Source organism: Gossypium hirsutum, chromosome D11 (genome assembly GCF_007990345.1).
Source record: "Gossypium hirsutum isolate 1008001.06 chromosome D11, Gossypium_hirsutum_v2.1, whole genome shotgun sequence".
Taxonomy (NCBI): Eukaryota; Viridiplantae; Streptophyta; class Magnoliopsida; order Malvales; family Malvaceae; genus Gossypium; species Gossypium hirsutum.
This window is the reverse complement of record NC_053447.1, coordinates 22,207,663-22,230,334: the sequence shown is the minus strand read 5'-3', so window position 1 is coordinate 22,230,334 and position 22,672 is coordinate 22,207,663. Positions and strand designations below refer to the sequence as shown.

Genomic DNA, 22,672 nt, shown 5'->3' with positions numbered 1-22,672 from the left:
TAGTATTATTTGCATTATTATTAAACTTTTCATTTCATATATATGTTACTTATTTAGATTAATGTATGTATATTATTTGGTGTATTACACATATATTTTTATTTACTTTAAAATTCATTTTAATATTATAATTTAACATAGTATTTCTTTTTATCTTCCTTTAAATCTATTTCAAACTCGTATATATATATATTGTTTGTGATAAAATTTTATGCATGTGATTTATCAATAATTTTCAATTTCCGCCATTGTATGCTATTCATTTTTTAGTTTATTTCAAAGATTGTTTATATTAATTTATTTGATATTCCTTTTAATTCTTTAGCTTTTGGTATTAATATCTACCAACATATAACATGAGATTCTTACCATTGTTATATTGTATTGTTTATTTATATTTATTGATTGTTTGACATTCCTTAGTATATGTTTTAGTTTATGAATCATCATCTCGCATTGTACATCGTTATCCAATCTTTTTTTTATTTCGTTCAAAAGAATTACGTTTAATATCATTTAAGTATCAAAACCAATTTATCCAAAAACTTTCAAAATAACGCAATACTCGAAATTTGGAATCCTCGAGAGAATTGAGCCCTAACGTATTGGGTTCTAATTTTCCTCGATGAATCTAAATAATCGAACATTTTGTTTAATCAAAACACATAAATAAAAACTCATTCTCCGGAATTCGATACGTCATGTCCTAATGTATTGGATGTGACATGTCGTTTTCTCGAAATGAAGATTTTTAATAATAATAAGGGATATATTCAATGCTAGGAATTTTGAGAAATTGTGCCCTAACGTATTGGGTTTCAATTTTTCATCTGACTTAAAGCAATTGAATATCCCTTTTTGACTTCACCACAAGAGTTTTCAAAATCAAAAGACAAGCTCATTCTCGAGGACTAAAAATGTCATGTCCTAATGTATTGGGCATAACATTTCATTACTCCGAGATGAGAAGGTCTTTAGCATTCACATCGATTTATCCAAGCATCTTTTATAAAATTAACATTAATAAAACAGGAAGGATCGTATTTTAAAATCTTTTCAAATTCCCGACACTAAGACATTAAACAATCAATTCGGTACCAATTTTGGGCGTTACGAGGGTGCTAACCCTTCTTCGTGCGTAACTGACTCCCGAACCTATTTTCTCAAAATTCATAGACCTAAAATCGTTTTCAAGGTGATCCGATCACGCCTCTTTAAGAGATCGGTGGCGACTCCAATTTTCATTTTTAAGTCACCAACCAAATATTTATTTTTAAAAACAAGGTGGTTTTGACAATTAGTATGTACTAATTGGTAAAGTTTACAAGAATTGTCCTTTGATGACTCAAGGTTACAGTTTTTTGGCCGATTTGATGCTTTTACCGTTTGATGAATTCGATGTGATTTTGGGGATGGATTGGCTGACTTTGCATGATGCTATTGTAAACTATAGATGAAAGCTTATTGTATTAAAATGTCAAAATGTTGAGACTCTTCGTATTGAATCTGATAATTCAAGTGGGTTGCCTATTTTGATATCGGCTATGTTAGCACAGAAGTATGTGAGAAAAGGTTCCGATGCTTACCTTTCAAATGTACTGGATACAAAAGTGTCTAAATTGAATATTGAATCAATGACAGTGGTTTGTGAATATTCAGATGTGTTTCCAAAAGAGTTACCTGGGTTGCCATCGATGAAAGAGATTGAGTTTTCTATTAAGTTAGTACTGGGAACATCACCATTATCTATAGCACCATACAAAATGGCTCTGACAGAGTTGAAAGAGTTGAAAGCTCAATTGCAAGAATTAACAGATAGGGGTTTTGCACAATCGAGTTTTTCGCCTTAGGGTGCACCGATTTTATTTGTAAAGAAGAAAGATGGATCAATGAGGCTGTCTATTGATTATCAACAGCTTAACAATGTTACGATTAAGAATAAGTATCCTTTACCGAGAATTGATGATTTGTTCAATCAATTGAAAGGAGCAACAGTATTTTCAAAGATTGATTTACGATCTGGTTATATTATCAATTGCGGGTTAAAGATTTGGATGTGTCGAAAACTGCGTTCAAAACCAAGTGCGGGCATTATGAATTTCTTATTATGTCATTTGGGTTAACTAACGCTCCTGCGATTTTTATGAATTTGATGAATAGAATTTTCAAACCGTAATTAGACAGATTTGTTGTTGTATTCATCGATGATATTCTGATCTATTCCCAAGATGAGCCAAACATGTTGAGCATTTGAGGATTGTGTTACAAACATTGAGAGATAAACAACTATTTGCTAAATTCAGCAAATGTGAGTTTTGGCTCTGAGAAGTTGGATTTTTGAGACACATTGTTTTGGAAAAAGGCATTAGAGTTGATTCGAGCAAGATTTCAGCGGTTGTTAACTGGAAACCACCAAGAAACATTTTCGAGGTCAAAAGTTTCTTGGGGTTAGCGAGCTATTATCGAAGATTTGTCAAAAGTGTCTCAATGATAGCTACACTGATGACTTGGTTTTTGCAAAAAAGATGTAAAGTTTGAGTGGTCTGAGAAATGTCAACAGAGTTTTAATCAGTTGAAAGCACTGTTAACCGAAACACCAGTTTTAGTTCAGCCTAAGTCGGGTAAAGAATTTGTGATTTTCAGTGATGCGTCATTGAATGGTTTGGGATGTGTTCTAATGCAAGAAGACAAAGTAATAGCGTATGCTTCCAGACAATTAAAGACGCACGAGAAAAATTATCCAACACACGACTTGGAATTAGCCGCTTGTGTTTGCATTAAAAATTTGGCGACACCACTTGTTTGGTGAGAAGTGCCACATATTTACCGATCATAAGAGCTTGAACTATTTGATGTCATATATAGATTTAAACTTGAGATAGCGACGATGGCTAGAATTGTTGAAAGACTGAGTTAGTAATTTATTATCACCCGGGGAAAACAAATGTGGTCGCAGATACTTTGAGTAAAAAATCTTTGTTTGCTCTAAGAGCAATGAATACGCGATTGACATTGTCTGATGATGATTCAGTCTTAGCTGAGTTAAAAGTTAAACTAATGTTTTTACAACAAATTTGCGAGGCTCAGAAATGTGATAATGAATTGCAAGCTAAAAGAGTACAGTGCGAGTCGACTACTGATTCAGAGTTTCAGATCGGATCCTATGATTGTTTGTTGTTCCGAGGTAGAGTTTGCGTGCCAAATAATTTTGAGCTTATACAGAAAATTTTACACAAAGCACACCGTGGTAGCTTGTCTATTCATCCGGGGAGTACTAAGATGTATAGTGATTTGAAACAGATATACTGGTGGTCGAGTATAAAATGTGACATTTCTGAATTTGTGTCGAGATGCTTGATTTGTCAATAGGTTAAAGTAGAACATCAAGTACCGTCAGGACTATTATAGCCAGTAATGATACCAGAGTGGAAATGGGATAGAGTTATGATAGATTTCATATCGAGATTACCTCTATCTCCGAAAAAGAAAGATGCTATCTGGGTCGTTGTTGATCGTTTGACAAAGTTTGCACATTTTATTCCAGTGCGTACGGGCTTCTCTCTTGATATATTAGTCGAATTGTATATTTCTGAGATTGTGAGATTGTACAGAGTACCAATCTCCATTATTTTGGATAGAGATTCGCGGTTTACATCACGATTTTGGAAGAAATTGCAAGAGGCTTTGGGTACGCGGTTGCATTTTAGCACTACATTTCATCCCCAAACAGATAGCCAGTCTAAGAGAGTGATTCAGATCCTCGAGGATATGCTTCGTTGCTGTGTTTTAGAGTTCAAAGGTAATTGGGAAAAATATTTACCATTGGTTGAATCCGCGTATAATAATAGTTTTCAATCGAACATTAAGAATGGCACCGTATGAAGCTTTATATGGTCGTAAATGCCAAACTCCGTTGTACTGGACCGAGCTTAGTGAGAAAAAGATACACGGGGTTGATTTGATTCGAGAAATCGAAGGGAAAGCGAAAGTGATTCGTGACAGTTTGAAAGCCAATTCAGATCGACAGAAATCATACGTGGATTTGAAGTGTAAAGATATTGAGTTTCAGATGGGCGATAAAATGTTTCTAAAAGTACCGCCTTGGAAAAGAATTATCCGTTTTAGTCGCAAAGGAAAGTTGAGTCTTCAATTTATCGGGTCGTATGAGATTATCGAGAGAATAGGACCAGTGACATATCGACTGGTTAATAATGTGTTGGAAAAGATTAATAATGTGTTTCATGTGTCTATGTTACGACGGTACAACGATCGGATCCTTCGCATATAATTTCTCCGACAGAGATTGAAATTTAGCCCGACATGTCGTATAATGAATAACCGATCAAAATTTTAGCTCAAGAGATCAATGAAAATGGTATATGTTTGGTTATGTAAATATGTATAAATGACCTTATGGTATGTGGTGTATAGTGGCTATGTGAATGCCTTGTTTGTGATTTAGTATTTTGGGTACCAAATGGTTGAAATTGAGATGTGGTATGCATATTGAATTGAGACACAATGTCTCATATATGTGTTGACCATTTAGGTATATTTTGGAAGCATATTTTGGCATGTTATAAATGGTCTTTTGAGGTACCTAAGAGTATCATGATTGTGTGTGATATTATAACATGTTATAAACTTGATATTGGTTGGTTTTGAATGCCTATTTATGCCATGGTTGTATGAACATTTTTAGGCTTAGATTGGTACCAAATTGGGTGAGAAATATGACTTGGAAAATAGCCTATTTTTATCCACACGGGCAGAGACACGAGCATGTGTATCAGCCATGTCTGACACACGACTAGGGGACACAGCCGTGTGTCCCCTGATACTTTTATAGAAATCAAGTCAGTAGCTTCACACGGCCTAGCACACAGGCGTATGGCTTGGTCGTGAGACACAAGTCAGTATACCCTCCAGTTTTCACACGGCCTAGCACACGCCCTAACACACGGGCGTGTGAGGCCATTTCAAAGGGTACACAGCCTGGAACACGGGCGTGTGGTCCGGCCGTATAACCCAAGTCAATGAGTTACACTAGTTCAGACACAAGCTAGGACACCGTCGTGTGTCCCCATTCCGAATGCCCATATGGCCTGAGACACAGGCGTGTCTCTTGGCCATGTGAGACATACGGCCTAACCACACTAGTTCCTGAAAATTTCTTAAGTACTCAGTTTAGTTCTGAACCACTTTTAATGTTTATTTTGGGCCTCGAGGGCTTGTATTAGGGACCATATGATTGTTTATAAATGGTTTTTAAATTTAATGAGAAATAATTTTAAATTTTTTGATTGTTTGATCTATAAGTTCGGTAATGCTCCGTAACCCAGTTCCGGCGTCAGATACGAGTAAGGGGTGTTACATAAGATCACATATCTATACCATGTTTACAAAACATCCTCAAAAAAGGCAATAAACACAAATAGACCTGGAACCTAATCAAAACTAACCAAGATAATATTTAAGCCATATTACATGCCATTTATAACCTTAACCAAAGTAACTAAAAGCTGCCAAAACGATGATTGGATAGTGTGATTGTGCTCCCACACAATTTCAACCGATCAAGCTTTCTAATGATCTTCAAAAAAAGAAAGACAAATACATAAGCATATAATGTTTAGTAAGCACGTATAAAATTTAACAAAAACTCACCAAATAGGCTCAAATTTATAAAGTTAATGCATTGTTCCATTAGCTTGCTCATATGTATAGTTGATTCCTAATTTCAATCACCATTCTTACAAGTTAGTGAACTGGTACATAACATTCAACATATATTTAAGATACACGAGAACCATCCTCACACGAAGTGTGCCTGTACATGTAAGTATAATCGTATCATGTAATGCTCACACGAGCTGTGAATTGGGCCTACTCACACGAGCTGTGGGTCGGGATGTTAGACTGCACGATGTTGCTCACACGAGCTGTGGAGAATCCAAAACAAATGCAATACCTCAGCCATCGGCAGGACACCCAAGACCAGCACTCGAAAACTTATAATCTCTAATAACGTGTCATTTGTATCCTAAGTATTCATAAGTCTCAAATGGAGCATGTTTCCATATCGTTCCCTAATCCTCAATGTTTTACGCACATTATCTTAAATTACACGAACTTACAATATCGCCCAAATAACAAATTAACAATTTATATACAAAGAAATTATACAAAACGAGACATAAATAAATTTTCCATCAAATTACAAAATTGGTTAGTTTACCATTAAACGAACTTACCTCGACTACATGATTGCACACAAAGGTACCGACGACTAATCTAAAACTTTGGCCTTTTCACGATTCAAGTCCAGTTGTTGCGTATCTTGATCCAAGCTTAGAAGGGAGTTTGACCGAACCTTCTTGCTCTAAAAATGGAGTTTCTCACGTTTAGGATGATGAACTTAAAGGAAAAAAAAATGTTTTCTTTCCTTTTTATCACTTAATACCTAATATTAATATATTAATATTATAATTTTATCATGAAAATATCAAAAGTTTGGTCACCAAAGCGTCCACTAACCATTGACATGGCATAATTGCCATTTAAGTCCACCTATTTCTCTTTTCATGGCCATTGAATATATTTAACTAATAGGATTTAACTTTTGTTGCTTTTATGATTTAATCCTTTTTGCTTAATTAGTGTTTTAAACATTTAAATTTCCTAACTAAAGTTTAATATGACTTTACTAAATGTTCGTAAATATTAAATTAATAATATTTACTGACTCCCTTCTCAGAAATTATGGTCTCAAAACCACCGTTTCCTACACCACTAAAATCGGACTGTTACAAAATCCATTGGGTTAGAGTGTCTTAGTTAATATGATATGTACAAAAGTGTCCATTAAAAATTTGAGACTGTATATTTCCAACTAATTTGATGTTATTACCCTTTGATGAATTTGGCGTTATTCTGAATATGGATTGATTGACTCTATATGATGTTGTGGTAAACTGTAGACAGAAATTGTTCTGAGATGCCAGAGCTGTATGATGATTACTATTGAATTCGACAAAATCGATTGTACTACTAATGTTATATCGGCAATTTCTACTCAGAAACTGGTCAGGAAAGGTTGTGAAGTATATCTTGCTTATATTTTACATACTCGAGTATCAAAATCGAAGATAAAACAAGTTCCAAAGATTAATAAGTTTGCCAATATGTTTCTAGAAGAATTGTCTGGGTTACCACCAAAACGGGAAGTAAATTTGCTATTAATTTAGTACCAGGGACTGTTTCTATATATTTTGCTCTGTATAGAAGGGCTTCAAATGAATTAAAAGAATTAAAAGCACAGTTGCAAGAGTTGATTGATAGAGGTTCCATTCGACCGAGTGTATCACCTCGGGGTGCTCCGATTTTGTTCGTAAAAAAGAAATATGAGACTATGAGATTATGTATTGATTACAGATAGCTGAACATGTGACTATAAAGAAAAATATACGTTGGCTCTTATCGATGATTTGTTCGATTAGTTGAAAGGAGTTACGTATTTTTGAATCTTGATCTTTGATCCGGCTATTATTAGTTGCAAGTTAAAGAACTAGACGTACTGAAAATTGTCTTCAAAACTCGATACAGTCACTACGAGTTCCTTGTAATGTCGTTTGATCTAATTAACACCTCTCTCACATTTATGGATTTGATGAACCAGATATTTCAGCCGCATTTGGATAGATTTGTTGTCATATTTATTGACAGTATTCTGATTTATTCGAGAGATGAGGCTGAGTATGCTCACTATTTGAGAATCATATTACAGACTCTGCGATATAAACAATTATACGCAAAGTTCAATAAATGTAAAATTTGGCTCCGAGAGATTGGATTTCTGAGACACGTGATTTCTGCGAATGGTATCCGAGTTGATCCAAACAAATTTATGCAATTCTAAGTTGGAAACCTCTAAAAAATGTTACTGAAGTGAGAAATTTCCTGGGATTAGCCAGATATTATAGACGATTCGTTAAAGGCTTTCTGATAATTGCTTTACCGTTGACAAAGTTATTACAGAAAAATGTTGTTTTCATTTGGTCAAAAAAGTTCCAACAGAGTTTCGATTGGTTGAAAGCATTGTTGACAGAAGCTCTAGTTTTAACTCAGACTGAATTTGGGAGGGAATTCATTGTTTATACTGATGTTTTGTTGAACGGATTGGGTTAAATGTTGATGCAAGACAGTAAAGTAATAACTTATGCCTCCCTACAGTTGAAACCACACAAGAAGAATTATTCAAAACACAATCTGGATTTAGTAGCTGTTGTTTTTGCTTTAAAATTTTTGCGGCATTACTTATACGGTGAAAAATGTCACATATTCACTGATCACAAAAGTTTAAAATACCTGATAACTTAAAATGAATTGAACCTGAAATAACGCAATTAGCTTGAACTGTTGGAAGATTACGATCTGGTCATTGATTACCACCCGGGTAAAACAAATGTTGTAGCCGACACATTGAGTCGAAAATCTCTATTTGCTTTAAAAGCATTCAACTCCAACCTACCTTACAATGTAATGACTCCATTAAGAGCTAGATCATTATTTCTACAGCGAATTCGAAATTTTCAAAAAATTATTCAAAATTGCAAGCGAAACGAAAACTAATTGAAAATGCACAGACTACTGAGTTCAGCATTAATGGTGATAGCAGTTTATACTTCCGTAACCAGTTGTATGTACCGAAAGATTCTGAGCTAAAATGAGACATTTTGCACGAGGCACATAGCAGTACTTAATTATACATTCGGGCAGCAACAAAATGTATAATAATTTAAAGCAGACATGCTGGTGGCCGAGAATGACATGTGAGATCTCAAAACTATATGCTGGTAGGATACAATTATAGACATTGCAATTACCTCTATACCATCCATCCAAATTTTAGCATACAAATGTGTATACAAATGAGTCTATATAAAGAGAATTGATTGTATAATCAAGAATAAATTCCTTTTTTTTTCCCTTTATTTTTCCTTGTAAAATAGTAGTGCAAACATGTTATCAAACAACAGGAAAACAATACATGGTACAGGTTTGCTGGACATGAACTGCGCATATATACTCTTAACAACTTTGAAAATCAAATCGGTAAAGATAAAATGCATTACACTGAAGAACGTTTTTTTTATCTGAAGGAAGATTGAATCTCTTCCAGACTTCTCCCTTTGGTTTCAGGGACCCAAAGTGCCACAAAAACAACCGTGAATGCCGTCACAACTGCGTAAATAGTGAATGTTCCTGCTCATAAGATGCAAGCATGTTAGTTTATATGGATCCTTCTTAAGTTGTACATTGCAACTAAACACAGATACTGGGAGAGACAAAGACCTCCACCACTCCAGGTCAGAAGCAAGTTTGCCGTCATAGTAATCACCCATGATGTCAGCCAATTTGCTAATGTTGCTACACTCCCAGCTAGGCCCTTAATATTTACTGGAAGTATCTGAAATGATGCAAGTTTAGAAAAATAAGCACCTCACCCAGACGACCCCAACATTGTGAGCAACTTATTTTATGTGCACAAACACTATAACTGCTCTACAAATAGTAACAAACTACTTAAATGCATACATGCATGCTACCAATGATAAGAGTACATGATGGTATAAAGTACATACACCTCGTTCAGCAGCTTTAGTAGATAAACATGTAATATAATCACACCAGATTTAATATCCGTCACTAGATATGTCATTACCTTAACCGTCACACATCGGCTTTATCTCTTGACAAAGCCATAATGCTCACGAAAACAATTAGGTTTGGTTTTGTTGGGAAGATGTATGCCTCCAACTAAATATGATAATAAGGGGGTTCGCTTAAAAGGATTTCTTCCTTTTTCTTATTGGTCTCAGTTGCTTATATCATCCAAGGTCAAACAAGTTCATGTATAATCACTCATGAGACATACTGTCATCCATCATATCAAGTATTTCATACAGAATCCTACAACATCAAAATTAAGAATGGTTCCGATTTACGTTAAGGTGGAAATACAAGAAAATCTGAATACCTCAGACATTATAACCCATGGAATTGCTCCAATTCCCAGTGAGAAGGCAATCACAAAGGCCTGGATGGAGAAAGAAAATCAATCAGATTCAAATTACTTGACAGAAGTAGAGTACATGAGATATATATTTTATTTATACATACAAACTCCACCATGTGTAAAAGAAATCTTACCACAAGACCAACCAATGACAGTATTCCCATTATGCCATATAAGTCAGAATCTTTAGAGACGATGCCCTGGTATCGGTGAAGAAAAAGAAGCGGGAGAAGAAGGTATCAAGAAGCAGTGCCAAAATGTTTAAGAAAGAGTTTCTTGAGTGGGATTACTTAAGTATTCACAATTGCATTCTATAAGATTTCAGTAAAGGAAGATAAATTAGAAATAAATGGACCTAACTTCACCAACCTCAACATAAAAGGCAACTGCAACAATTAGCAGACTCAGTGTCATTCCAGCTGAGGATACCTGCAAAATCATTTCAGATTATTGATCCTCTACATTTCTATCACTTTAGCTCATTAACAAATATGGGGTGAATGGTTAAACACACCATAAGAAGAAGCCTGCGGCCAGTTTTGTCCACCAACCATGTAGTCACCCCGGTTGCAATGACCTAGAAGAATACAGACTCCTATTAGACCAATCAGAATAAAGCTCCCTCACAATATATGAACTCCTGCAATAAGACTCTGCATATGTTACCTGAATGGCCCCAACCCCAAATGTCGCAACATCACTAGACGCAACCCCTAAAAAGTTTTATAGCACCATCAAATTAGTGAAACAGAAGGCAAAAATAAATAAACGATACCTAAAGCTGTTGCAACCTTAAGAACATACACCAAATTATGACAATAATGCATGATGATGGTTATGGAATGAGAGCCTTGAGATGGGAAGGGGTAATTCATTTTTTGTTAAACTTGTGTAATTAAACAATTAATACAATTCCCCTCAAATTCTTAAGAGGATAACAACATCAATAAGATGTACAAATAGAAGACTAGCTAATCTGCAACAGACCACAAATGCATTCTTCCTGCTTTATTTGAGACATCCACTAAATATGTTTCGAATGACAAGTTCGTCTTACCAAATTTGAATTTGTGTAATTCATGCTATCCAAAATGCAGTAATGAGGTTCATACATGGTGAAGTATCCATTTCTTTGAGAATTTATTTATCCACCATCTACAGCTTCAATTAATAGTACAATTAAATATCAAAGAAATATTGTTCTAACCAGCACTTGCGAAGATATTGCTGGAATAGAATAAAACACCGTTGATGCCACTGAGTTGCTGAAGCACCAGTAACCCAATCCCTATCTGCAACATACCAATTACCACTAACGGGGGGGTTCAATCAACGTTAAGGGCAAAGGGGGAAAAACTATAAGTGAAATAAGAAAAAAGAATATACCGTCAAGGGATACCAATATCTTTTTCGCTTGAGATCTGCAAATCGAATTGTTGTTCTCCTGCTTGATGATGCTACAGCTCTCTGCAGAAGTGCCAATTAGAGCTTAACTTTTAAGAGTAGAATAGGAAAAAAATGCCAATAAGAAAAAACCTTATGCTAACCAACTAAAGCTTTTGCATAAGAACTTAGGTTTGCAGTACAATCCAGAAAGCATGAGCCTTGGCTGAAGTGAAAAAGCCATACTGAAGTGATTCAGTTCAATACCTTGATTTCATTAACTTCAACAGAAATATCTGTATCAAAGCCCCGCAAAACTTGCAGAGAGGCTTCAAAATCTTCCATCATTCCCATTTTTGCCTGGATGCAACCCATTCAGAAGACATAGACAAAATACTAAATAGAAAAGAAAAGAGGAAAAAGTAAGAAGTTTTAAAAGGTCCACTCAAATGATAGCAGGTACTTGTTTCTTACCAGCCATCTAGGAGATTCTGGTATGAAGAATAGGCCAGGTATCAATATTGTACAAGGTAATACTCCTACAAAGAAGAAACATAGCAGCTTGTTAATGATAACTGTGCATTTAATAACAAATTTTATTGATTATTGATACACAATGGCCATAGTTAAAATTCAACAGAACCATGGTGATCTAATGCATATGCAAAAGATGCCATAACTTCATTGTCATGGGAAAAAGTAATCTCTTCAGAGCCTAATAGCCATCTATCTCTATTAAATTTAAAAAAGCTTTAATTCCCTTGAGAAGAAAGATATTTCCACAAGCACTACTAATTTTCTACAGAGAGAGGGGGCCGGGGGGGGAGAACACAGTTAACTTCAATTACACGCAAGGGTTCAAGTCTTCACATGCATGCGGCCATGCAATACGAAATCTTCAAAGAAATTTGAATTTGTTCGAATAAAAATAATAATACACTGTTTCTTCAACAGCATTAAGTGCTTCTCTTTCTGGAAAGAAGGGCTAGGTGAGCAAAGTTTAATCCGCTTACCCAAAACTGCAAGTACTCTCCAATTTGTAAAGAGTCCCAACAGGTACGCCAGCATTATTCCAATAGTAACCGATAGCTATCCAATAAAGATGTTCACTTGATTAATCAGTAGACAGAAGCAAATAAGGGATACCGAAATGGATACTAGTGTACAACAAACCTGGTTCACTGATCCAAGGCTTCCTCTCATGTTTTGGGGTGCTATCTCAGCTATATACACAGGCACCTAGACATAATTTTTTTTAAAAAAAATCTTGGAACTATTCTATTTTAAGTAATACTTGTAAAGGAAAAAAAATCTAAGAAACGTAAAAAAAAACAGCTGAAAGCTTTCAAGGTACCGTATAAGAAATAATACCAACACCGAACCCTTCTAACAACCTTCCCATAAATAAAAACGAAGAATCCTACAAATGCCCAATGCGTACGAAGTTAGCAACATGCTTTGCAAAGGAAACACGATTACAAGTGCAAAAAATTACTAAAAGTCACTCACTTTGGCAAATGATATGGCCAACCATCCTATTATGTTTGGAATCGCAGCAATCATCAACGACTGCAGATTTTAACACCACAAACAGCATTAAATTGTTGAAGTGAAAAAAGAAAGATCAAAGGATTCGTATTTGATGCAATATCAGTGCAATTCCATATATAAATTTGGAAGATTAATGGATTAAATTTATAATTTCTCAGCTCCAAGGTTAAAGAATACATTAATCAAAGGGTAAATCACATTACGAAGTAAAGAAGTTACCCCTTTTCGGCCAATATATTCAGCAATCTGACCACTGGTTATTGCCCCAACCATTGCGCCCACATTTGACAACGAACCAAAAATAGAAAACTGGCCCCCAAAAAAAAAGAAAAAAAAGGGCTGATTTAATGAAAAGAACAACAGAATAAAATCAATTCAAATTTTAAAAAAAAAGAAGGAATTTGGGTGACTCAAAAATCAATACCTCTGAAATCGAAAGCTTAAGATCACTGATAATTTCAGCTTGAGTAGGAGAAGAATATCCACACTATGTATTCAAATTTTTTTAAAAAAAATACAGTTAAAAATGAAACTGGAAAAGCGAAAAAGACCAATAATGAGAGTGAGAAGAGGGGTGTAGAATTATTATACGGTAAAGCCAAATTGGATAGGGCCCAAGGCAACGATGAGGACACAAAGAACGACGGAGATAGATCCATCGCGAAGGACTTGAGCAGAAGAACTCATAATACTGGACTGCCTAGAACTCATCCGATACCAACTTCCGGTATGTAAGAAGGGCTTCTTGAGATCCCGACTTTCATCATTATCGTCCCGGAAACTCATCGCCAATTCGCTCTAAATTAAACAACGGAGAAGAAAAAGGATCAAAATTTCCAGGAGAAAAAAAAAACTTACAAAGCTTTAGAGCAGAAATGAAAATAATGAAGATTAGTATGATGACGAGGATGATGAGTGTCGAGTTGTTTATTATTCAACATTTTGTGGGAGAAAAACGGCACGTGGGATGACGTAGTTTGTTGGTCGGGGGCTTATCCATTCGTTTAGTTGAGGATTGTCGTTTTGGGCAACAACCCATGATTTTCGCATACATCGGCCTGATGTTTAGTTTTCTTGTATGGGTTCAAAGTGTTGCCCAACCCCATTGCAATCGGAGCCACTTTGTAAGAATTTGGATCAATTAGCCCTTTTTTATGTGCTCTCGTCTATTGGATCCAAAATCCCCCACTGAATGTACCCTTTAAGTCCAAGAGACAATGACCATATTTTACTTGCAAATTTTATCAAAATCCAATTAATTTGATTAACTTAATTTAGGTTTGATTAAGAAATTCAATTAAAATAACATTTCAAGTAGTAAAGGCAAATAGTCTGCTCTTGGGAGCACGTCCTTGTCTGCTCTTGGTAGCACGTTTGGTTTCATTTTGTCTTTTGGTATTCTTGTGTTTGTTTTTTTGAAGTTTTTTTGAAGTTTTGTTTCGTCTTTTTTAAGTTTTCTTTACATTAGTTCCGGCAAGAAGGCAAGATGGAGAAGGAAATGGAAGGCTTAAATCTTGAAGATGAACATGAAGAAGATGCTGGAATTTTGTTGCCAATAGATCGAGAGGCACAAAAATCGACTTACGAGTTTTGTTTGGTCGGTTGGTTCTTAACAACGAGTATCTCATTTTCCGGCTATGAAAAACACTATGGAAAATATTTTGCATCCATTAAGGGGAGTACTGATCTCAGATTTGGGAGAAAATAAGGTTTTTTTTTCAAGTTTTTCCATGAGATGGATATCAAGCGTGTAATGGAGGGGGGCTCATGGACTTTCAATAACCACATGTTGATTCATCATAGTTTAGAGAACAATGAAGACCCGATGCAAGTTCCTCTAGTATTTTCACCTTTATGGGTTCATGTTCATGATCTTCCCCCTAGTTTCTTTTCGAAAAGTGTGGCAAAACAATTAGGGAATTTTTGTTGGACGTTTTGTAAAGTACAATGCGAAACCTCTGAGTAAAGGATTCATGAGTTTCTAGCGTTTTAGAGCAGAGGTGGATATCAAGAAGCCATTGAAAAGAATAAATAAGAACACGTTATCCTCATCAAATTCAACTTATGTCTCCTTTCAATATGTGTTTTTTCTGCGGGTGGTTGGGACATAATGATAATTTTTTCCCTGTCCAATTAGCAAAAAGGGATGAGATTTTGGAGTTGGGATGAAACTCAAATCTAAAAACGCAATCTAAAATAGTTGTGGTTGAGAATAGCGTCTAACTTCGGGAGGAAGAGGATGACGAATTTTGGGAAAAATCTGACAACCATAATTTGGGGAGAAATCAATGGGAGGATGTTAGGAGAGATTTAAGGAAGAAGATAAAACCAATCTTAGGATTTAATTTGAAGGAATTTCCTAAAAAAATGGAAATGAATTCTATGGGATCTTCTAGTGGTGTGGGCCAATTTGAAATGGACCATGATATTAAGGAAAGCCCTGTTGCATAGTTAAGACGAAAAGAAATGGCCCAAGATAGTCTTATTGGACTTTAGCGTTTCGGGAATGGAAGATTTGTTGGGTACCACGAATGAACAAAATAATGTTTGTTCCCTTATGATATCGGTGGCGACCAGGACGCCTGTCGACCGGGAACCATGAAAATGATAAGTTGGAATGTTCACAGATTGGAGAGTATGCAAGCAATTTGAAAACTTCAGCACATGCTAAAGATATACAATCACCAAATTATCTTCTTAATGGAGACTAAGTTGAATAATTCTCGAATAGAGAGGGTCCGAAAGTTATGTGAATTTTCTAATGGAATTGTTATTTCAGCAAATGGAACGAGAGGTGGGCTTAGTTTAGCTTGGAACGGAAATGAATTGGTCCAACTACGAAGTTATTCTCAGGTGTGCACTTCAGAGAGGAATGGTGGAATTTATTACAAAGTTTAAGTCGAAATCAAGACTTACCATGGCTTGTATGTGAAGATTTCAATGAAATTTTGTATTCTTTCGAGAAATTTGGTAGGCTTCCAAGAAATGATAGACGGATGGAATATTTTCGGAGAACGCTTGATGATTGACGATTAATGGATGCAGGGTATTTTGGACCTCGATTCACTTGGGAAAGAGGTAACCTTCTTGAAACTAATATTTGAGAATGACTTGATATGGGGTGGCTAATGTTGAGTGGTTTGATATGTTCTCGGATTTCTCAATAAACCACTTACCGCATTCTTTTTCCGATCACTTTCCCCTTCTAATCAAAATTGATCAAGGGGATCAACAGAAAAGTCTAAAAAATTTTAATTTTGAATCGTGGTGGGTCTTGGAGGAATCTTATGAAGAGGAAGTAAGGTGTATTTGGGACTTGAATTTTAGTTCGGTTCTGGAGAAACTTGAAATGCTTTCAACTAGGCTAAAAAGATGGGTAGAGGGAATAAAAAGCAAGCAAACCAAAATTTCTAAAAGCTTGCAAGACAAGTTGGGTCGGTTGCTAGAACTTGACAGGGATGATGATACATTAGTTGAGATAATCGATATGAAAATCCATCTTAATATGAAGATTGAGAAGGAAGAAGCTTATTGGGAGCAAAGAGCCATGACAAATTGGTTGAAAATGGAATATAGAAACACCAAATTCTTTCACAATTTTGCATCCCAAAGAAGACATTCAAATCGTATCCGGAAGCTGATGGATGAAGTGGGTAATATAGCCACGTCAGAAACCAAAGTGGAAAGATTTGCATGCAAATACTTTACTAATATTTTTGCATCAAAAGGAGTGGGCAATATGGAACACATTCTGTCAAGAGTGGATACTTGTATAATAGCATAAATGAATCAGATGCTATTGGCTAATTATACAGATGATGAAGTGGTTTCGACATTGAAATCAATGGGTCCAACAAAAGTTGCTGGTTCTGATGGATTCCCAAAGCTATTTTTCTAGAAATTTTGGAATATTGTTGGAAAAGATGTAAGCGACTTCTGCCTGGGAGTTCTAAATAGAGATATGAATATGGAACAATTTAATGCTACTAATATTGCGCTTATTCCTAAAATTGCTCAGCTGTTGAATGTGAATAATTTTAGACCTATAAGTCTTTGCATGGTTCTATATAAAATCATTTCTAAAACTGTTGCGAATCGATTCAAACAAGTTTTAGATTATTGCATTGACGAGGCCCATAGTGCGTTTGTCCCAGGGTGTATGATAACTGATAATGTCCTTTTTTCTTTTGAAGTCTTACACTCCTTTAAGCAAAAAAGAAATAAGGGAAAAGACTCTTTCGCATTGAAATTAGATACGAGTAAAGCCTATGATCGAGTTGAATGGGGTTTTTAATAATAAATGATGCTGAAGATAGGTTTTGATAAAGTTTAGGTGAATTTTATTATGAAGTGTATCAACTCGATTTCGTACTTCATTGTGATTAATGGAAAAGAAGGACAAAAATTCTTCCCCACAAGAGGGTTAAGACAAGGGGACCCATTAAGCCCTTATCTATTTATGATTTGCAATAAAGGTTTGTCTTCCTTAATGAAATTGTCCAAAAGGGAAGGAGAGTTAGGAGGTGTCAAAGTGAGCAGAAGGGGACCAAAAATTTCACATCTCTTGTTTGCTGATAATTGTATTATTTTCGGGGAGGCTTCAGATAGGGGAGCGAATGTCCTTAAACGACTATTCTAGGAGTATGAGGAAGTTTTGGGTCAATGTATAAATTATGAAAAATCAACTATTTTCTATAGTTTGAATACTTTTGAGCAGGCTAAACAGGCAATAGCGCAAATCTTACATGTTCGTGTTTCTGCAAACCCAAAAAAAGTATTTGGGGCTTCCTAATTTGGTTGGTAGAGGGAATAAAAAGGCCTTTCAACTACTCAAGGAACGAATGAAATGTAAAATTGATAGTTGGAGCATCAAGTTTCTATCTCAAGGAGGTAAAGAATTTTTTTTAAAAATAAATTTTACAGGCCATTCTGACTTGCACGATGGCTTGTTTTTTTACTTCCGATCTTTCTTTATAATGACATGGAAGGCATAATTGTGAAATTCTGGTGGTAAAAGAGGCATGGAAAGAGAGGTATTCATAGGTGTCGTGAGTGGAGAAAACTTTTCGATTTAAATGAAAATAGTGATCTTGGGTTTCGGTGTCTAGCAAAATTTAATATTTCGTTACTTGCGAAATAAGGATGGTGGTTAATTAATTATCCAAATTCTTTGTTAGCTCGTACATTAAAAGCTAAGTACTATCCTGAAATTGGCTTTGTCAACGCATGATTAGGGAGTATACCTTCATATACTTGGCAAAGTATTTTGGCTTTAAAAGGAATTCTCCAGGATGGAATGTGTTGGCGAGTGGGAACAGGTACTAAAATCCTAGTTACGAAGGCTGTTTGGGTTTTAGGCTTTATTAAATACAAAGTACAAATGAGTGCTCATATCCCAGATTTAGTGATGGTGGCAGATTTAATTGAAATGGATTCAAGGCAATGGAATGAAGGGCTAATTCATAATACCTTTTCTTGATTGATGCTAAAAGAATTTTAAAAATTCCTTTGGCGAGGGTTGCACATAGGGATTTTCAGTTGTGGAAAGGAGAGGCCTTTTGTGCCTATTCTGTCCGCAATGCTTACAAATTACTTCTACAACAATCAATGGACCCAAACCATCTACTTGAACAGACAACATACAGACAGTTTTACAAAAAAATTATGGCACCTACAACTGCCCACCAAATTCAAAATTACATTCTAGAGATGCTCGAAGAATTATATCCCTACCCTATGTAATTTATATTACAAGCGATTATCAAATGAAACTGTTTGTCCTAAATGTGCAAATTCAACGGAGACTTTAGAGCATGCTTTTAGGGATTGCCCTGTGATCAAAGAGATTTGGTAACAATTACAATATGCATGGCCTAGCTCAATTAAAAATCTAGGTTTTCTAGACTGGGTTACCCAGTTCTTTAAAAAATAATCCCTCTAGTCAATGTTGTCTATTTTTCTGCGCAATTTTGGGCGATATAGACCAACAGGAATAAATGGGTACATGAAAGACAACGAAAGACTGGGTTATAGGAATTGTGCATTTTGTTAAAGCGTATATCATAGAACTAGATGGTCTAGAAATAGTATTACATGTTAAGTGTATGGGGGATACGAGATGGAAGCCACCAGATAATCCCTTTGTTAGAATCAACTTTGATACAGCTTACAAAACAACAAATAAGATGTCATGTTCAGGGCTAGTGATTCGAGGTGCAAATGAAAGAATCCTGGGTTCTAGAACCATTCTCGATGAAACCATACCTTTGGTTTTTGCAGTAGAGGCTCTGACTTGTGTTCAAGGTCTTCAAATAAGACTAGATTTGGGTTTCTGTAATACCCCGAAAATTACTACAGTAAAAAAGTAGGTATCCTTTATAGTAAAATAAGGAAATAAAGTGACAAAAAGGGAAATTTTGAGTTATGGCAACATTGGGAATTTTATTATGACATATTAATTCAAGAAAGGATTAAATCGCAAAAGTGAGAAAAGTTTTGTTGCCCAAGAGTAAATACTCAAAATTTGAGGGATTAAAGTGTAAATACAAAAAAAGTTGAAGGACCAATAGTGTAAATATTTTAAAGGTGGAATAATCTAAAAACTAAGGAAAATTGATGAATTAGGACCAAATTCAAAAGGTAAAGAATTTTGAGGGACTAAATCACAATTTTACCAAATTAAGTGATGACTCAATGATAAAATTTTTAAAGATTATAAAGGGCAAAATGGTCAATTAGAAGAGAGATAAATCTAGAAGATAATGATGATATTAGAGATATTTTATATTAATTAATTAATTAAATATTAGTTTATTAATATTTTAATTTAATTTTTAAATGATATTTTATTATTTTATTAGTATTTTATTTAGTATATATAAGAAAAGGAATATGAAGAATCATCCATTCCACCATATTTCCATGCAACTAACGTGAGAAGAGAGGAGAAGAAAGAAAGTTTTTCTTTTTTTACAATTTGGTCCTTCCACAAAAAATTTACCATTTTCACCTAGAAATCAAAAGATTTTTCATAGCTTCCAAGAGAGAAGAATAACAAGAAGACAATGGGGAGCTAGAATATCAAGTTAGATTTAAGAAATAGAAGCTGGAGAAGAGAGAAAATTAAGTTAAAGATTGAAATTAATAGCACAAGGTAAGAACATCAAGATTTCAATATATTTTTAAGTTTGATATTATTAAAAAAGTATGGAAATAATGTTATAGTAGAGTTTTCTTATATAAGGTCTTATGTTCTTGATATATTAATGAAGTAAATAAGTGAAAGTGATGGGAAATATTATAGAGAAAGGGAATAAGGGAGTTATACACCTAGTAATCAACATTTTGCACTAAAACAGTTTTGAATAGCAGTAGTAGGTTAACTTTGAAAAATCACCATAAATTTTGGAAATATAATTAGAGTATGAATAGAATATGGAAATAAATCTTATTGAGTCTAGTTTCTCATAGAAGAAAAAATGTAAGTAATGGAATTGTAAATCATGAGATATAATAAATTTTGTGAGACAATGTCAGAATGAATTCGGGTTCACCTGTTCTGACTTGGAAAAATCATTAAAAATTGTACAAAAATAATTATGGGTTATAATTTATATGTTTAAAATCCTTAATGAGTATATTTTCAATAGAAACAAACGGAAACATCATCTGAATTCTGTACAAAGAGATAATTAATTTTTAGTGAAGAGAGGTTAAAACTGTCAAACAGTGAAACATAAGAAACTTTAAAGAATAAACTGTACTTATTGGCTGAACCAAAAATTCTGAAAATTTTATGGTAAGAATATATGTGAGTCTAGTTTCAGAGAAATTTTTCGGATCTCAATTCAGAGTTCTGTAGCTTAAGATATAATTAATTTAGTGACTATGACTCAAGTGAACAGCTTGTTATGAGTAAACAAGTTAATAGTGGTATTATGTATATATCAAGGATGTGGAATGGAGTGGAGAAGGAAAAATATATGTGAATATTTAACTAATATGAGTTTATTTTAAAATAGCTAATTTACATGTTTTAGGTTCAGGGACTAAATTGAATAAAAGTAAAATTTTAAAGGTAATTTTATAAAAATGTCAAAAAGTGACCAAATTGCATGAAATGAATTGTTTTATTATTTAAATTAATAAATTGAATGAAATATTAATTTATATCAAAATTGAGTGGAAATTCAAGAAAAATAAAAAATTATCAAAATGTCCCTAAATTTTGATATTTCTGCAATTTAGCCTGATAAGTTCGTGTAACTTGAATAATATTCTTAGATGATTGAAATATATATATTGAATTGAGAAATTAATTTGAATTGTGAACATGAAAAATTGTGAATTAAATGAAATGAAAATGAAGCTTTAAATTACATGAGTAAATATCGAGTCTCGTAAGCCCTATTTGTTATTAATATAATATTTCGAAGATATGTTGTAAAGAATTATAAAAGCACCTTAAAAATTTGAAATTTTTAATTCGAATGAAATTTTGTAACACTGTTTAATATGTATGCAAATGTATGTCTTCTAGTAATGCCTCGTACCCTATTTTGGCATCGAATACGGATAAGGGGTGTTACAATGTAACATCGCCAGATTCGGTCATAACGTTTAGACCGAATTTGGGGTGTTATAATTTCACTACTGTGAAGATAAAAGGTGATGCCCTGTCTGTCATAAAAAAGCACAACGGAGGGATAATGACAAATCAGAAATCCATGCCTACATAAAAGATTATCAAGGGCTTAGCAAGAGTTTTCAAATATGCTAGTTCAAATACGGGGAACGATCAAAAAATGGAATGGCTCATCCACTTGCGACGGAGGGTTTGAGACAAAAGGAACAGTGGAATATATGAGTAGAGGAGTACCTATTTTTGCAGAAGAGGAGGTCGAGAGAGAACGATTGCATAGCTTGCCGATCTGGAGGAAGCAGATGAACAGTTCTTGAAACTTTGAAAAGAGAAACAATTAAAGTTGGAAGCTTTTTCTGTTTTTGTTTTCAAGAGTCCTGCTAATATCAATTGTACCTGTTACATTTTAGAGGCTTCTAGAGCATCTCCTGCCTTGTCACTGGGTTGGGTCATATAACTGGGCCTATTTTTTACCTTTTATTGGGTTGTAGTATGTTTGGTGTTCTAATAATAATACCCAGCAGATTATTTCAAAAAAGAAAAAAAGAAATTCAATTAAAATATGTTAGTAAATAATTAATTTTATATATAATTCTAAAATATATTCACCAAACTTAAATCTGGGAACATAAATTTCATAATTTGAATTTGAAATTTATTTATTATGTGAATAATAAGAATGAAATTGATAAATTATGGATAAATTAATTGAGATTCAATATAATATATATTTTAAATATATAAAATTTAATATTATTTTACTACTCAATTTACCCTATTTTTAAAATTAAAATTCTAAAATATTCAAGTTCATAAGCACTACTCTATAATACTTATCAAATCCAAACCTATTAACATTTAGCAACAAAAAAAAATCATTAGTATTCCTTTTTTTTTCAATTAAATTAAGTTATTATTATTTTGGCGTGCTAAATTAGTATCTTTCGAAATTAGCTAGATGATAAGATTTGAGTACACAGAAAAAATTAATCAACAATTAAGTAAAATTTTAGTAATTA

The 22,672-nt window shown here is 34.1% G+C and overlaps 1 protein-coding gene across 2 annotated transcripts; it reads right to left on the bottom strand.

Moving 5' to 3' along the window:
• Positions 1-8,959: 8,959 nt before the first annotated feature.
• LOC107913075 (sugar transporter ERD6-like 6) lies at positions 8,960-22,027 on the bottom strand. 2 transcript variants are annotated; one of them, XM_016841519.2, is made up of 20 exons: positions 21,891-22,027; positions 19,277-19,343; positions 13,604-13,810; positions 13,437-13,499; positions 13,232-13,321; positions 12,971-13,030; positions 12,816-12,881; positions 12,635-12,700; positions 12,475-12,550; positions 11,936-12,000; positions 11,729-11,821; positions 11,465-11,545; positions 11,286-11,370; positions 10,745-10,791; positions 10,593-10,655; positions 10,448-10,507; positions 10,213-10,278; positions 10,040-10,099; positions 9,355-9,469; positions 8,960-9,264 (listed from the first exon to the last, which is right to left on the bottom strand). In XM_016841519.2, the coding sequence occupies exons 1-20, from the start codon at positions 21,929-21,931 to the stop codon at positions 9,152-9,154; spliced, it is 1,584 nt and encodes a 527-aa protein (XP_016697008.1). In that variant the 5' UTR covers positions 21,932-22,027; the 3' UTR covers positions 8,960-9,151. The 2 variants fall into 2 exon arrangements, with proteins under 2 accessions (XP_016697008.1, XP_016697009.1); XM_016841520.2 differs by lacking the exon at positions 19,277-19,343 and having other exon boundaries at positions 21,891-22,004.
• Between the last annotated feature and the right edge of the window lie 645 nt (positions 22,028-22,672).